We start from the raw sequence: 17,218 nt of genomic DNA on the forward strand, positions 1-17,218 counted from the left end.
GAACATACTCTATATGATTTAATTCCTTTTAATTGTATTGAGACATAAGTTGTGGCCTAGTGTTTGGCCTATTTTAGAGAATGTTCATATGTGCACGTGAAAGGATTACATACTCCTTTTGGGCACACCGTTCTCTAAGTATCAGCTTGGACAAGCTGATTGTTGTTCAAGTCAGCTATATCCTTATTTGTTTTCTCTCAGTTACTGAGAGAAGAGTGTCAGAATAACCCATTGCAGTTGTGGATTTTTCTATTTATCCTGCTAGTTCTGTTAATTTACTTCCCATATTTTGAACCTCCAAAATTAGGTAATACACATTTGGAACTGTTAGACATGCTTGATGAGTTGATCGTCTTATTGGTATGAAATGTCCCTTTTAATCTCTGGTAATATTCCCAGTATTGAAGTCAACTTTGATATTAATTTACTCATTCCAGCATTCTTGAGATTAGCATTGGCGTTTTCTTTCTCCATTCTTTCATTTTACTTTTTTTTTTTTTTTAACTTTTAACCTAACTTTATATTTAAAGTGTGTGTTCTGGGCACCTGGGTGGCTCAGTCAGTTGAGTGTCTAACTCTTAATTTTGGCTTGGTTCTGATCTCACAGTTCGTGGGATCCAGCCCTGCATCAGATTCTGTGATGACAGCGCTGAGTCTGCTTGGGATTCTCTCTTCTTCTCTCTCTGCCCCTCCCCTGCTCACGTGTGAGCTGTCTCTCTTGAGCTCTCTCTCTCTCTCTCTGTCTCTTAAAAAAAGAATAATAAAGTGTCGTTCAGACAGTATATTATCATCTTTTGCTTCTTTCATCCAGTTTGAAAATCTTTACCTTTTAATTGGAACAGCAGACCAGTTACATTTAATGTAAGTGTTGATACAGTTGGGTTAAATCTACCCCCTGACATTTGTGTACTATTTATCTCATCCGTTCTTTGTACCTGTTTCCTCCTTTCTTTGGGATCAAATGTTTTGTTTTGTATTCCATTTATCTCCTCTATTGGCTTATTTATTATAACTTTTATTTTTTTCAATGGGTGATATTAGGTTTACAGTATGCATATTTAACTTACTGATGACTGATGGGATATAGAAGGGAGGGGGGGAAGAAGGGAAGGGGAAATTGAGTATCAAGAATGGTAGTCAAATATCTGGCCTGGGAAGCAAGGGGGGGATCATTCTCTGAGATGGGGAACTTTGAAGGAAGATTACTGTTAGAGCAGGAGGTGAAGGGGGGTCCTGTCGGTTTTGAACAAGTTGCACTGGAGGTGCTTCCAGGGCATCCAAGGGAAGATGCCTGAGGGGCAGTTCCACGTGTGGTCCAGGAGTCTGGGCTCGAGCTGGCAGCTGGAGTCGGGCATTTGGTAATTGATGAACCAATGGCAGTGGGTGAATCTGCTTATGGAGAGTGCGTGATGGGGCAAGAAAAGGGTCCAGGACCAAGCCCCAGGCACTCCAACTTTGGGACAGAGGCGTGAGGGGAGAGTCCGGAGAGGAAGGAGCAGAACCATCTAGTGTGCCACCTTGGAACCAAAGAAGGCGGCAGCTCCAGTTGCCCCTGGGGGGTGCTGTGAGAGGGTTTCAGAACTGGGGCAGGATGCAGGGGCGCTTGAAGGTCATTGGAAGCTCCGTTTCTTAATTTGTGAACGTGCACGTGGCTGTACATTTAAATCTATTCAATACTTTGTTAAAACAGTGAACAATGAAGAACTCCGCCAAATGTCGCTGGGAGTCAAGACGGTGCGCGTTAGGTGCCTGCCGGGGTGCGAACTGCCCACGGTGGGGTCCGGACCTCAGTGTCCGAGCATCGCAGGGGTTTGAGGAACTAGACTCGGCATGAGGACGCCTCCTTCAGGAGGATCTGACCTGCGCCATCACACGGTGCTCTGGCAGGGATTGGCAGACAGCTGGGACCACGGCGGAGGTCCGGTCTCTCATCTAGACTTCGCCTCTGGCTCCACACGGGGTGGCTTTCCACAAGCCTGCGACGTGGCTTCCGGGAGTACAGGCCCCACCGTGGCGGGAGCTGGCCTGGAAGAGGAGGCCGGAACCGCTCAGCTCAGCACATATGTGCTGGAGGAAGTTGAAGTGGACAGGTGGGCACGGGTGGGGCTGGCAGGGAGTTGAAGTGGACAGGTGGGCACGGGTGGGGCTGGCAGGGAGTTGAAGTGGACAGGTGGGCACGGGTGGGGCTGGCAGGGAATTGAAGTGGACAGGTGGGCACGGGTGGGGCTCGAGGAAGTTGAAGTGGACAGGTGGGCACGGGTGGGGCTGGCAGGGAGTTGAAGTGGGCAGGTGGGCATGGGTGGGGCTGGAGGAAGTTGAAGTGGACAGGTGGGCACGGGTGGGGCTGGCAGGGAGTTGAAGTGGACAGGTGGGCACGGGTGGGGCTGGAGGAAGTTGAAGAGGACAGGTGGGCAGAGGTGGGGCTGGCAGGGAGTTGAAGTGGGCAGGTGGGCATGGGTGGGGCTGGAGGAAGTTGAAGTGGACAGGTGGGCACGGGTGGGGCTGGAGGAAGTCGAAGTGGACAGGTGGGCACGGGTGGGGCTGGAGGAAGTCGAAGTGCACAGGTGGGCACGGGTGGGGCTGGAGGAAGTCGAAGTGGACAGGTGGGCACGGGTGGGGCTGGAGGAAGTCGAAGTGCACAGGTGGGCACGGGTGGGGCTGGAGGAAGTCGAAGTGGACAGGTGGGCACGGGTGGGGCTGGCAGGGAGTTGAAGTGGGTAGGTGGGCACGGGTGGGGCTGGAGGAAGTCGAAGTGGACAGGTGGGCACGGGTGGGGCTGGAGGAAGTCGAAGTGCACAGGTGGGCACGGGTGGGGCTGGAGGAAGTCGAAGTGGACAGGTGGGCACGGGTGGGGCTGGCAGGGAGTTGAAGTGCGCAGGTGGGCACGGGTGGGGCTGGAGGAAGTTGAAGTGTATAGGTGGGCACGGGTGGGGGTGGCAGGGAGTTGAAGTGGACAGGTGGGCACGGGTGGGGCTGGCAGGGAGTTGAAGTGGACAGGTGGGCACGGGTGGGGCTGGCAGGGAGTTGAAGTGCGCAGGTGGGCACGGGTGGGGCTGGAGGAAGTTGAAGTGTATAGGTGGGCACGGGTGGGGGTGGCAGGGAGTTGAAGTGGACAGGTGGGCACGGGTGGGGCTGGCAGGGAGTTGAAGTGGACAGGTGGGCACGGGTGGGGCTGGAGGAAGTTGAAGTGGACAGGTGGGCACGGGTGGGGCTGGAAGGGAGTTGAAGTGGACAGTTGGGCACGGGTGGGGCTGGCAGGGAGTTGAAGTGGACAGGTGGGCACGGGTGGGGCTGGAGGAAGTTGAAGTGGACAGGTGGGCACGGGTGGGGCTGGCAGGGAGTTGAAGTGGGCAGGTGGGCACGGGTGGGGCTGGAGGAAGTTGAAGTGGACAGGTGGGCACGGGTGGGGCTGGAGGAAGTTGAAGTGGACAGGTGGGCACGGGTGGGGCTGGAGGAAGTTGAAGTGGACAGGTGGGCATGGGTGGGGCTGGAGGAAGTTGAAGTGGACAGGTGGGCACGGGTGGGGCTGGAAGAAGTTGAAGTGGACAGGTGGGCACGGGTGGGGCTGGCAGGGAGCAGACTGCTATGGGCGGACTTGCAGGATGGGCAGGCGTGGAGGGGAGAGTAGAGGTGGGGTGCTCCAGTGAGGGTGAGCAGATCTGAGAGCAGGGCCCATGAAACTGTGCGTGTGCGTGTGCATGTGTGTGTGTGTGTGAGAGAGAGAGAGAGAGAGAGAGAGAGGTGCAAAATGAACAAACCTTTTGGAATCTCTAAAAGAAGAGTTTTGCTTGAACCCAAGTTAGAACCACTGCCAGGAAACACGCCTTCGCAGGAAAGAAAGGCGTCTAGAGAATGAACGGTTTTCCAGGGTTATATACTTTTCACGTCTTGTAAAAGCTCCAAAGATTGGAGATTAGCGCGTAGCAGGTATCCTGAGTTTTACCATCGAGGGATGCGGGAGGTAGCAGCATCGGTCCATGTGTGAGGGACAGGATGGTTTTCCTGCAGGTACTTGTTCACAAGGCAGGTGCACAACATGGGCCACAAGCCAGGGTTTTTGGTTTGAACCAAAGCTTGATTTCTTTCTAAGAAGAAATCCAAAATGGCTTCGCTTGTATGTCAGGCCTTTAAAGAGTTTGTCTCTCATCAAAACACACACATGGGGCGCCTGGGTGGTGCAGGCGGTTAAGTGTCCGACTCCTGATCTCAGCCCAAGTCGTGATCTTACGGTCCGTGGGACCCACCCCATGCTGGGCTCTGTGCCGAGCATGGAGTCTGCTTGAGATTCTCTCTTGCCCTCTCTCTCGGCCCCACCCCTGCTCACGCACCCGTGCTCACCGTCTCAAAATAAATGAACATTTAAAAACAAAACAAAAAACCAACACAAAATTCTGGAAAGAGAATCTCGGACTCCAGATTTTTAGAATAAGCGAGTATCAAGTAAAAACTCAAGGCTTACCTCACGACTCCTTAATGCTTGGCTCTAACCCTGCCCTAACACAGTCCTAACCCTGACCCTGACCGCCCTCTGACCTCCCCCTCACTCCGGCCCTAGGCCCAACCTCAACCTTGGAGGGGCCCACTCTCCTCCCTCTCCCCAGTCCCCGTCACCCTCACACCCCGACCGTGCGCCCCCTCCCCACCTCTGTGGCCCTCCCGCCCCCCACGGCCCACCCGTGTCTGAGGGTCGGCTCAGCGCCCTCGCTGCTCCTTCCCTGGCCTTCACCCCAGGTGCGTGCTGCATCCTCAAGTCTGCACCGGGCAAGAGCCCGGGCTGGGCGTTCCGGTTCTCTCCTCTGCTCACCCCGGCACCCTCAGGCCAGTCCCTGCCCCACCTGGGCCTCAGTTTCCCACCTGGGCGGTGCAGGTTCGGAGCCGGGGCTGCGGAGGCTGGTGCCCAGGTGGGTGATGGAGGCAGCCCAGCCCCCCTCCGGACTCCCCTCCAGACTCTTGGCTTTGATGCCCTGCCCTGCAGAGCGGCCCCAGACCGGGGTTTGCTGCTTGCACCCCTAGGGCGTCACTTACTGTATCCCACGCCCTCTGTGGCTCTTGTCACAGGTGGCGAGCTCCAGGTGCTTCTTCAAGTTCAGGTGTGATGTTTGTTTTTGGCAAGCTACTTGACACATGAAGTGACAGGTCGTTTGTTTTTAAGTGCAAATTCATGGATTTAAGCGATTTTTTTGAGTTCCAATTCATGGAAATGATCCTCCTATTGGTATTCAGATCATCTTATCTTTGGCCAGTGGGAGCGAACTCGAGGTCACTCCTGAGTCCTCTAGACAGTGGCCAAGAGTGTGGATCTGCTTCGTTCTCTAGGGCGAAATGCAATTCCAGGCTCATTTTATACATGTTCTGACCCAGGCCTGAGAGCGTCCGCTGCCCTCAGGAGCCCCTCTTTCTCTTCAGGAGAAATGATACCTACAGACCAAAATCTGGGTGTTTAGGGTGCTTGCTTTTAGGTCTTGTCAACGGACAGAATTAAGATACTAACTTTTCTTTTTAAGATAGAACACAGTACAAGGATACACTGATACCTTTCACTCAAATTCAGAGCTACATACTTAAAAAACTTCTGTTAACATTTATTTATTTTTGAGAGACGGAGACAGAGCGTGAGCAGGGGAGGGGCAGAGAGAGAGAGAGGGAGACACAGAATCCGAAGCGGGCTCCAGGCCCCGAGCCGTCAGCACAGAGCCCGACGCGGGGCTCAAACTCACAAACCGCGAGATCATGACCCGAGCCGAAGTCGGACGTTCGACTGACTAAGCCACCCAGGTGCCCCTCGAGGTCTAGCTTCTATTCGTGGCTCCCTTCTCCTCCTCCCCACCTGTTCCTCATAGGTAATGATTTAATTTTAAACAAATTTATTGGCTTATCCTTCCATTTGTAAAATATAAGCTGTTGGTGTGCTATAATAAATGCGCATCAACACTATTTTTCGTTCTTCAATCGAGCCTGGAGAAAACCACTGAGTAATGGATAGAAATATTTCTCCTTCCTTTTTTACGACTTCCTGGTGCCCCGTGGTGTGGACGGCAAGCATCTCATGCCTCCAGGGCTTGATGGACTGACGTCCGGGTGGTTTCCAGGCCCCGCTTCACTACAGCACCGCGAGGGTAGACCCTCGAGTATCCTTTTCAGAACCCCACGGCTCTGTCGTGGGACGGATGCCCGGAAGTGTGGTCGCCGGGTCAAAGGGCAGGGCATCTCCAACGTTGCGGGATTGCCAGGCCCTCTCCGCGGGGAAGATCAGTGGGCCGTATCTGACGATGTTCCCCGCCTTCGATCGCTGCCGAGTGCTCGGACTTAGCTCATCTGACCGGGAGAAGCCGAATTGCCGTGCACTTTGAGTTCACGTTTCTCATTTGAGGAGTGCGTGGGCCCCTTTTAGATCTCCAGTGAGTCCTCTGCATCTCACATCTCCTTTTCTGTGAGTCTGTTCCTGTCTCTTGTTGGCATCTTGCCGACCTCCAAAGGCAGAGGTCCTGGGCGGAGACAAGGACAGGGGCTGACACAGAATGCTGGGCAGAGCGCTGCAGGGTGGGGGCGGGGGGGGGGCAGCTCCCTGCCCCGGCATCACCTGGCGCTGGTAAAGCGGGCGCTTCTTGGCCCGCCCCAGACAGACTGGCTCAGACGAGCCCAAGCCGGAGGCCATCTGCCCTTGGAGGAGGGGAGGCAGGGAAAAGCCCTCCAGACAAGCCGCTTTCAAGGGAGGTGGCCCTTCCCCGGCTCGGCGGCCGGCGCTGCACCTTCACAGCTGACTCTCGGGCAGGGGTGAGCCGCTGCTCTCCGCCCATCTCAATCCTCAGCCCGGGGTCCACAGGCATGGAGCCCCCCCACCCCCCCACCTGCGCCCCAGCAGCACCGACTGAAAGAGGAGCCATCCCCGGGAGGATGGCCGCAGGGAGTGGGGAGGACTCCCCAGGCAGGGCAGGGAGCCCAGGGCCCAGGTCGGTTGTGGGGGGGGGGGGGTGCAGGGAGACCGCAGCCCCAGGCGTGGAACCTGGGGGAGGGGGCCGCCACCAGCCTTGCCTTCGGAGCCGTCTGGGGCTGAGAAAGGGGAAGGTGCCTGGGAGGGCAGAGGAGCACATCAGGGGTCAGCATGAGCAGGAAGAGGCGGAGCGAGACCTGCAGCGTTCCAGCACTCACCCCACCCCCGGGGCCCCCAGGGGCTCCTCGAGGAGCCAGCCCAGGAGGAGGGGAGCAGGAGCTGTCGGAGTGAGCAAGCTGTCCCGGGCAGCTGGAGGCCGGCACCTGCCCGGGTCCCCGCTCACCCCCATCCCCCACGCCCCGTGCGTGCAGTGGCCGGCCTGCCGACGGGGCACTTTTGTCATCTTCGAGTGTCCAGATGTCCCGAGGCATCTTCCACCCCGGGGCAAAAGAAGCAGAGGTGGCGGGAGGTGCCCCGGGTCCCTGGTCCCTGAGTGTCCAAGGGCACAGGTCGGGGGAGGCTGCCCACCGCTGCTGTTGAAGGGGTGGGGTAGGCAGGAGGACGGGCAGGGAGGGCAGCACCCACTGTGCTCCTCGCTGAGCCTGTGCACCTGTGAGGCTGTGGGGTGGGGGTGGGGGCAGGAGAGCAGCCTGCCTCGACCCCTGGGGACCCTGTGCCCATGCTGCCCAGCCAGTGACAGGCCCTAGGATGTCACCGGCGGGAACAGCCCAGCCAAGGTCAGCAGACCTCAGGACTCCCTCAGGACCCCCCCAGGACTCCCTCAGGATCCCCCCAGGAACCCCTCAGGCCCTCAGGCCCCCCTGAGAACTCTCTCAAGATGCCCTCACATTCCCCAAGTTGCCACAGTGTCCCTTGTGCTGTGGTGCCTTCTCCTGTCTGACAAGGCCCCCTTCCCCTCCTTGCTTGGGCCAAATCTCTGTCCAGGAAGGGCTGTGGACGTGCCGTCTGAGCGCCTGACTTGGCCCTGACCCTCTGTCCCAGGGAGGCCTAGCAGAGGCGCTTCCTGGGCCCAGGGCCAAGGGTTGGGAAAGGGGCTCCAGGGGCAAATGTGGCTGAAGGCAGGGTCTGTCTGGGGCACGGAGGGTTCACAAGGGGACGCCGAGGAGAAATGCAGGGAACAAGACCAGGAGCACCGCGCCGGGCACAGCCAGGGCTGCCCGCCCAGGCCTCCGGGGTGCGCATCCCGGAGGCGGGGCCTCTGTCCGTGGGGTGTCGGCGTGTGCCGACTGGTCATCAGCAGCGCGAGAGGCCGGAGGCCGAGTTGTGTCCTGAGCGCCGGCTGTCCGGCCCGAGGCCCGCAAGGCTGTTCTGCCCCCCCAGATGTGCCTGCGGGTCCCTGGGAACAGGGTGGCCATCCTCCGGTGCCCCCTCACAGCCTGTCCCCGCGGGCCTGGGCCTGGGGTTTTGGCTGGAGGCCGGGGGGGTGGGAGGCTCTTATCCTTGACCTTCCCTGCACCCCGGCCACTTCCTGTGGTGCAGGGTGGATGCCAGAGGGAGCAGAGGGAGGGATGTCAAGGGGGCAGTGTGGCCAGGAAGGTGTCACCACCCCCCCCCCACTTCCTCCCCCTGGGGAGTCGAGGCTGGTTTCTGAATGCCAAGGGAAGACCCCGGGCTGAGGACGCTGGGAGAGAAGAAGCCCTCTTAATGGGAGACAGTGCCTGGGGGTGACCTAGGGACAGGCCCATGCGGTTCGAGAGTGTTAGCAAGTGACAGGGCCTCATTTTCCCAGGAGGCAGAGGGACGCTGGCAGGGGCCCGAGGGGCCTGAGGAGGGGACAGGGCTGGAAGGGTCTGGGAAGAAGAGTTGGGGGGGGGGCCCAAGGCCGGGCCCCCCAGCTGAGGAGGGGAGGGGGACTCGGGTGCGGGGGTGCTGGGGGCAGCTGACCCCTCCCGGGACCCCTCCAGCCCCTTGCCGTCCTCATCCGGCTCTGGGCCAGACCGGGGGAGGGGGAGGAGGTTCCCAGAGACAGTTGCTGGGGACAGGGGAACAGAAAGTGTCAGCGGTGGCAACGGCTTCCGTGCCAGAGGCCCGGCTGGTTCCACCCCCAGGTGCCTGGGGTTAGGCCGGGCAGGGGTGAGGCGCTGGCCTCTGGCACAGCATCCAAGGGGCTGCCGACAACTCGGGCGTGAGGATTAACCATGCTCTGGTGCCACGTTTTCGTACTCGGAGGCTGATGCGCAAACCCGCCGAGCAAAGGGTGAGCGCGGCCGGTGAAGGCAGGCTGGGGGGCCTGGCGTGCCTCGGCTTCAGGCTCCAACGTGGGGGGACCGGGAGGTCGTGAAAGACCCACCCGACCCCCAGTGTGGCTCGGAAGGCGGCCCCCTGGCCAGCTTTCGGCTCTGCTTCTCGGGGCTCCGCTCAGGCTCCCCCCGCCCCCCCCACCCCCGAACCAGAGGAAAGGGCCGCGGCTCCGTGCAGACAGTCAAGCCACGCCCCTGCCCGCTGTCCGCCTGAGGCTCCCTTCCTGCTCCTCCTGCAGCTTGCTCCCTCCCTGCCCCTGGCCACCTCCTCCTAGAAGCTTCCGGTCCTGCCCTCTGTGAACCCCCAGGAGTCGGAGGCGATGTGAGTGCAGGGTCCCGCTCCTGGGGCGCCTGCCTCAGCGTTGTGCCCAGCGTGGTGCCCAGGCAGGGCCCAAGCGTGGGTGCAGAGGAGGGAGCAGACCAAGAGTAGACGGTCATTTTAGGTCAGAGTGGACGCACGTTTTGGCTCAGGGAGTCGACCCTGGGCGGCCGCATTGCCCAGTGTCCTCAGGATCCTTTGCCCTCTTCCTAGGTGAGGGTCCCGAATGCCCCCATTCTCAGCACTTGGTTTCCGCGTGACCCAAGTGGGCAGGGGCGCGCTTCCCACCCCAGGAGGGAAGCCCCCGCCCCTGGGCCCCATCCAGCAGCCTCCTGCGGAGTGACTCAGACCCCCGGGCTCACTTCCCTTGGAGGCTCCCGGCTCTCAGCAGGGCAGTGACGTGTCATCTTGACATCGGCCGAGTGGCCCTTTTCCCTCCAACCCCAACCATTCGGAGGGGCGAGGGCCAGGAGGAAGGGGCAAGAAGGATCCACCACACGAGGGTTGCCACGTGGGCTCTGTGCGTGCAAAGCAGGAGTGGGGACCGGGACCCCAGGCGGGGGTGGCGGCCAGGGGGTGCAGGTCCGCTGAGCCCCAGTGCCCCGGCTGGTGGCGGCTCTCAGGGGCTCCGCGGTGGGTCTCGGGGCGGCGAGCGGGGCCTCGCAAGCGCTGCCTTGCGGAGGCCCGTCGCTATGGTTCGAGGCGGCCCGGCAGCCAGAGGACGGGCCTGGTCTGGCATCTGGAGCCTGCCCTGCGAGGTCAGGACTCTTGAACCCGCGGGATCCGGTGGGGCTTGAGGGGGAAAGGACCCGGCCCCAGCCCTGCACGGGGAGGGAGCTTGGCAGAGGGAAGGTTCCGACGCCCCAGCCCACCCGGGGCAGACGCTGTCTGAGTCGAGGCCGCTGCTGTTTACAGGATGCCCGTGAGCCAAGAATCCGGCTCTCCCTCGGCGCGGCGCGTCGCCGCCTGGATTCTCCCTTCGAGGCCGCCGCCAACTGGTTAAAACGCTTTAGGGAGGCCTCACTCCACACCAGGCACTGACGTGACCGACAGCAGGCGGGTCCCAGCCACAGGCAAGAACCGAGCACACGGAAGAGCTCTTCTAATTCATGAGAAATTCTATAAGGAAAACCAGACCGAACGGGGCGCTAGGAAAGGGTGGGGCCCCCAGAGAGGGGCAGAGAGGCGGGAGAGGAGGGGGGGCAGGCTGGCTCTGGAGGGCTGCGCCTGGGGCTGCTGTGGTGGGGGAGGGGGCCCCGGTCACAGGGCCAGGAGGCCCGGCCCAGCCACTGCCTTCTGGGGGCCTCGGTTGCTGCCTCCGCCAATGAGCAGGGGTGGTGGTGATGGCTCGGCGCAGAGAGAGAAGCCGCAACGACGACGAGGAGTCGGGTCCCTGCCACACTGTGCGTGCCGCGCCGGGCTAAGTGGGAGGAAGACGCGAAGGCTCGGCGTGAGCTCAGAGTGGGGAGGTCGCCCCAGGAGGCCCCTGGAGCAGGGCCGCCCGTGCGCGCAGAGCCGCAGGAAGTCGCCTGTCTGGGTTCGCACCGCCGGCCCGGAGGAGCCTCTGTGCCCACACACGTCGGTGGGTCGCGGCGGGTGTGCCCTGGAGGGTGCCTGCGCGTGTGGCCTTCCCGCCGGGGGATGCTGGCCCTGGGGGCGGGGGACACCGACCTGCAGCCCCGGGGGGCCCTGCCCCGGAAAGGTCCCTCACTCTGCAGGGTGGATGGGTAGAGAGGCTGGGATCAGAGGAGCGGTCTCGCTCTCTCTCGGGTTGTTTCTAGGACGCCCCGTCTCCGCAGACGTGTCTGGGGAGGCCATGCCACTCCCCACTTCCCTTCCCAGAAACTACCCCGGCAGCCCTGAGCCGGCACAGGTGGCGGTCCCGGCACCTGCGCTCTGTCGTCCGCCAACCCTGCCACCTGCCTGCCTTAAGGTCGGGGGACGGTCGGCCAGGGCTGCCCCCACTTTCCCATCTGGAGCCGGGAAGCTTGGAGGCGAGGGGGTGATGGGGGGGTCTCAGAGGGAGTGAGCGTATGGTGGGGGGAGTCTCAGAGGGGGTGAGGAAATAATGGGGGGGTCTCGGAAGGGGTGGGGGTGTGATGGGGGTCTCTGAGGGGGTCGGGGTGTGATGGGGGTCTCTGAGGGGGTGGGGGTGTGATGCGGGTCTCTGAGGGGGTGGGGTGTGATGGGGTCTCGGAAGGGGTGGGGTGTGATGCGGGTCTCTGAGGGGGTGGGGTGTGATGGGGTCTCGGAAGGGGTGGGGGTGTGATGGGGGTCTCTGAGGGGGTCGGGGTGTGATGGGGGTCTCTGACGGGGTGGGGTGTGATGGGGTCTCGGAAGGGGTGGGGGTGTGATGGGGGTCTCTGAGGGGGTCGGGGTGTGATGGGGGTCTCTGACGGGGTGGGGGTGTGATGCGGGTCTCTGAGGGGTTGGGGTGTGAGGGGGTCTCGGAAGGGGTGGGGTGTGAGGGGGGTCTCAGCGGGTGTGAGGGTATGATGGTCTCAGAGGGGGTGAGGCTGTGGTGGGGTCTCGGAAGGGTGAGGGGGGGAGCTCAGGGGAGCGTCCTGCCAGAGGTGCTTTGTGAGGACGACGATCTGGAAAGGAGGGCCGCCCTCCATGCGTGTGGGGGGGCGTCCAGCGTGGGCAACAAATGGGAAGCAACTTGGGGTCCCCTCCAGGGCCGGGACTCGCACCTCATTCGAGACCCTGAAACCCACTTTGTGGGCTGGGACCGGCGCTTGAGAAAGTAGAACAGAAAATGTTTGCGCGCCGTATTCCCGCCGCGGGGATCTCGGCTCCGCGACGCTTCGGTCACCCACGCGCATCCGTCCTGGATCCTGGAGTATTTCTTGCGCGGGGCCCCGGCTCCAGAGGCCTCTACGGTGCTCAGGCCCCAGGGTCTGCACCCCAGTCCCTGCCCCAGGTCCCGCTCAAGGCGTCTGTGGGGCCCCGGGGCCGTGGGGTGGGCCGGCCTCCCGGACCCGACCCCAGGCCCCTGTCGGGTCATTACAGAGGTGCCTCAGTGCAGAATCCAGGACACCTTTCCACTGGCGCGAGGAGGCAGACTGATGGCGCCATCAGGAAGGAAGCGGTACCCGGGAGGTGCCGCTCCCCTCCCCCCCCCACCCCCCAGCAGGAAGCTCCCAGCCCGTGTCACTCAGCGCTCTGCGCTGGCCGTGCGGCAGTGGGGCCACTAGGACACTAGGACAGCGGGGGCCCTGCCCTGGACACAGGTCCCCACGCCAGGGCCAGACACAGGCAGGACATGCGGTGCCATCGGTGGCTTCCGGACGGCCCCGTGCCACTTGGGCTGGACCCGCGACCTGACTTCCCGGGCTTGTACGGGAGGCGCCCCAAGGACACAGATGCGGGCCCCCCGAGCTGGCCGAGTGTTCAGGACCCCACCGGGTACCTTCAAAACCATGCCAAGCCCTGTCTGGGACGGTGAGGAGAGCTCGGGCCACACAGAGGCCAGCCTGTGAGTCATACTCCCAGACACCCAACCGCACGCGGCCCCGGGCATCTCATCCTGCCCCCCCCCCCCCACCAAGGTCAGCCAGAGGCAGCAACTGTTCACCGCTGCTGGACCCGTCTCGGGTGGGGGGGGGTCCCACGGCGGCACCGTGACTCTGTGGGGCCTTGAGGTACCTTCCCAGCAGGTTCTGAGGAATCTGGGCTGGTTTGACTGAGCCGCCGGGAAGCTCACACATGCTTTGGGGGGGGGGGAGCTGCGGCCGCGAGGGCGGGGCAGGCAACGAGGGAGGATCCCCGTGGTCAGTTCTGGTGGGCTCGGGGCCTGTGGAGCCTGGCTGGCTTGTGGTCTGAGGGGCCTCAGAACCTGGGTGTCACTCAGAACAGAGAGAAGAGCAGACTCCTTAAAAACAACAAAAAAAGGAGAGCACCTCGTCAGGGGCGCGGAGAGCGGAAACCATGGTGAAGGCTCATAAAGCTTTGGTTGCTGGCAGGGCCGCCCTTTGAAAATTCCAGAGATAAAATGGGATGGTTTGGTGGAATATTTCTGTTCGAGCTGAAATCTGTGCTCCCGCTTCCCTAAAGGACTGTGGTCTGGAGGTTCCCAGGGGGCTGCGGCTGAGGAAACGAGTCCCCCTCCCACCCACCGGCTGCAGGCACTAATGAACCTAATGGTTCTAGATATTTCTTCTCTTCCTGTGTGGGGAGGGCTCAAGGCAGTAGAGCTCGCCCAGGACCCGCCCTTCCTTATCGCCCCAAGCGCAGGGAGCACCCCTCCCCCCAGGGCCTGGTGCTCCTGGGGGCGGGGAGGCCACGCCCACCCTGCCCCTCCAGGCCCTTCCAGCCGGGGGGGAAGTGAGGTGGGGGCTCGGTAGTGTGTTCCCTGTGCTAGGCACTGGCACAGCGGTCACTCACACAAGTGCTCCATGACCCCACATGTGTGACACCAGAACCCCTTTGTGCTCGGGAGGCCAAGGCTCATCCGGCGCTCGGGTGAGTCCGGAGTCCAATCCCTACATCACAGGCCAGGCCCTGTGTGTCAGACCCCTGACCAGGTCCACCCCGGCCCTGGGGGACCGGTCCCAGCCCTCCTGGGCCCTGTCGTGGAGCTTGTCCAAGGGAGGGAGGGGACAGTATGGGTGGTGGAGGGTGAGGCCTTAACAGTGGCCTTGATGATGATGGAGCAGGGGACGCCCCAGTGCCACCCGGAGGCCTGTTCTGAACCGTGGGTCTGGACCTCTGACCACAGAGGGCTCAAGGGGCCCTTGCAAGTGGACCCCAGGGCACAGCACTGGGGTGGGCGGGCACTCGGAAGGTGGTGGTGCCCCGGGTGGCACGGGAGGGAGGGGGGACAAGGGTGTTCTGGGGGTTCCCGGGGGGCTGTCCTGAGCCGCAGCCCCGCTGCCTAAACGGCATGTCAGCACCCCTGCAGCCAAAGACTGGGTGGGGGGAGGGGGGAGGGGGCAGTGGACGGCCCTCAGGTCTCTCCTTGGAGCCACCCGGAGAGCGGCAAGGGCTGGGGCCAGGCTGGCTGCCCTTCGGGCTCCCTGTCCTGAGAGCTGGCACCGTGGGGGGCCCTCAGGATTTGGGCGCTGGCCAGTGGAGACTGAGCCCCTGAGCCCCTCCCACCTTCCTCGCCATCCAGGAGATCCAGTCCCAGCCCTGGGCTGGCTCGCTGTGTGACCTTGAGCCCCCCACTGAAAGCCCCCGGTTCCCCCACTCGTCCAGCGGGCAGGGGTGTGGCCTGGAGGGTGCTTCAGAGCCCCCGATGATTTCTAGGATCTTCTTTGGGAAGGTTCGTTTTGGGCTGCTGGATGTAGCGGTGCGGGGCGGGGGGGGGGGGGGGTGGGGGTGGGGGTGGGTGGCGTGCTCACCTCCTGCATCCCTGGCCAGAGGTGGGCGGGGCCTCGCTGGCCCCAGGGGCGCCCCCCCCCCCCCCGCCAGCCCTCCTCATCCCTGCTTCTCTCCTGCAGCTGCAGGACCATGAACGGTACCTGTCACTCCAGTGAGCTCACCTGGCCCTACTGGGTCAAGAACGTCGTGGACGCCTACGTGGGCCTGCTGCTGGCGCTGGGGCTGCTGCTCAACGGCCTGGCGCTGTGGGTGTTCTGCTGCCGCGTGCGGCGGTGGACGGAGACGCACATCTACGTGGCCAACCTGGCCGTGGCCGACCTCTGCCTGCTCTGCGCCCCGCCCTTCTTCCTGTATTCTCTGGAGCAGAGAACCGAGGACACGCTGTTCTGCCAGCTCTCCCAGGGCGTCTACCTGACGAACAGGTACACGAGCATCAGCCTGGTGACGGCCATCGCCGGGGACCGCTACGTGGCCCTGCGGCACCCGCTGCGCGCCCCCGCCCTCCGCTCCCCGCGGCAGGCCGTGGCCGTGTGCGCGGCGCTCTGGGCGCCGGTGACGGGCTCGCTGGCGCTCCGGCGGGCCCTGGGGGTGCGGGCGGGCGGCTTCTGCTTCCTGAGCGTCTCCCGGCAGGGCTCCAACACCACGGCCTTCTCCCTGCTGGGCTTCTACCTGCCGCTGGCCGTGCTGCTCTTCTGCTCCCTGCGGGTGGTCGCTGCCCTGGGCCAGGGGCCGGCCGCCCACGCGGACCAGGCAGAGGCCACCCGGAGGGCCACCCGCATGGTCTGGGCGAACCTGGTCGTGTTCGTGGCCTGCTTCCTGCCCTTACACGTGGTGCTGGCGGTGCGCGTGGCCGCGAGCCGCAGCGCCCCCACCCCCGCCCTCTGCTACGCCCTCTACGTCACCAGCAAGCTCTCAGATGCCAACTGCTGCCTGGACGCCATCTGCTACTACTTCATGGCCAAGGAGTTCCAGGAGGAGGCGTCGGCACTGGCCTCCATGCCCACTGCCAAGGCCCACAGGAGCCGGGACTCTTTCTCTGTGACCCCGGCCTAGGACGCAAGTCGCGGGCACGCGGGCCAGGTCCCGGGCTCTCCGGGAGGTGCTGCCTGCTGGGGGCGCCCCGGCTCACCGTGGATGGGGGCAGGCTCCGGGGGGCCTGGCGGGGTGGCGACGACCCAGGCACGGACCCTGCGGTGGTGTCGCGCCCATCCCCGGGGTGGAAGAGGGTGGGAGGACTGAGCGAGGTCAACCCCTGGGGCCCTGAGATCGGGCCAACACCTGCAGTGCCCAGGGTGTGGTGCCCCCGGGGTACTGGGGCGGACGCTTGCTCTGTGCCTGGAGGCCTCCACGGCCAGCTTTCCGCAGCCAACCTACAGCGGTTGGAATAAAGCTGTTCCCCTGACCTTGTCAGGGCTGTGTGTGTGTGTGTGTGTGCGCGCGCGCGTGTGTGTGTGCTTTTGGACACGCGTGTGCTGTCCGTACTCGGATGGTGGGAGGTAGGAGGGCCGGGGCGTCTTCCTAGACGGCCAGCCACTTGGGGGCTCTCCTTGGGTCCTCCCGCCTGCTCCCAGCCCGCAGCGCGCCCAGCCACCTGGAGGGCCGGGGGCGGCGCTGCTCTCTCCCTTGCCGAGGCAGGGCCAGGGCCCCTGGACCCCTCGTAGGGGCTGCACAGCCAGCCGCACTAGCCTGGGGGTGGGCTGGGGGCGGTGAGGAACCGCCCGGGGTGCTGGTCCAAGCAGGGCTGGGGTTCAAACCCCACCCCACCTGCACCCCCGGGCACCAAACAGCCTCCCCGTCCTGTTCTTTCTTCCGCGTGTGCGATCGGAGCCGGAACGGCAGCCGTGTCCTGGCCCCAGGGGCCTGCGGACTCAGGGGGCCCCGCCTTGCGAGGTTGGTGCTCAGGGAGGCCCCCACTCGGGTGGACCCGTGCCCGGGAAGAGCCACACTCAGGGGGGCCCCGTGAAGCTTTACCACAATGCTGCCCGATCCTGCTGCCCGATCCTGGCCCCAGGGGTGCGGATCCTCCCCAGTCTACGGCTTGGAGAGGGGATGTGTGCACAACCTCTCCCTCCGGCCTCTCCTGGCTCCCAGCAAGTGGAGGCAGCTGGGCTTTGCACGAAATTCCTGAAGGAACAAGAAATGGGGCAGAAGCAAAGTCAGAGAGGTTAAGCGTCCCCACAACTGACTTCTGAACCCTAATCACGGCCCACGCGCTCAGTATCCTACACCAGAGTCCAGCCTCTGGGCTGTGCCAGGCCAAGTGGAAGAACCTCTATCATGAATGTATGCACAGACCACCCCCAGCCCTGGCCCAGAGGGCTTAGGGGGCAGTCTGGCCATTGATGAGGACTGGGCTTGCCATAAATTAGCAAACGACCGGCA

General features: G+C 62.8%; 1 protein-coding gene across 8 annotated transcripts; it reads left to right on the forward strand.

Annotated features, from left to right (window-relative positions):
• The first annotated feature begins 9,497 nt into the window (after positions 1-9,497).
• LOC115520891 (G-protein coupled receptor 35-like) lies at positions 9,498-16,246 on the forward strand. Of its 8 annotated transcripts, none has more exons than XM_030325646.1 (3): positions 9,498-9,514; positions 10,427-10,584; positions 14,956-16,246. In XM_030325646.1, exon 3 carries the CDS (start codon positions 14,966-14,968, stop codon positions 15,887-15,889), a length of 924 nt encoding a protein of 307 aa, XP_030181506.1. In that variant the 5' UTR covers positions 9,498-9,514; positions 10,427-10,584; positions 14,956-14,965; the 3' UTR covers positions 15,890-16,246. The 8 variants fall into 8 exon arrangements, with proteins under 8 accessions (XP_030181506.1, XP_030181505.1, XP_030181503.1 ...); XM_030325645.1 differs by lacking the exon at positions 9,498-9,514 and adding an exon at positions 9,539-9,724; XM_030325643.1 differs by lacking the exon at positions 9,498-9,514 and adding an exon at positions 9,916-10,031.
• Positions 16,247-17,218: the final 972 nt, after the last annotated feature.

This window comes from Lynx canadensis, chromosome C1 (assembly GCF_007474595.2).
Source record: "Lynx canadensis isolate LIC74 chromosome C1, mLynCan4.pri.v2, whole genome shotgun sequence".
Taxonomy (NCBI): Eukaryota; Metazoa; Chordata; class Mammalia; order Carnivora; family Felidae; genus Lynx; species Lynx canadensis.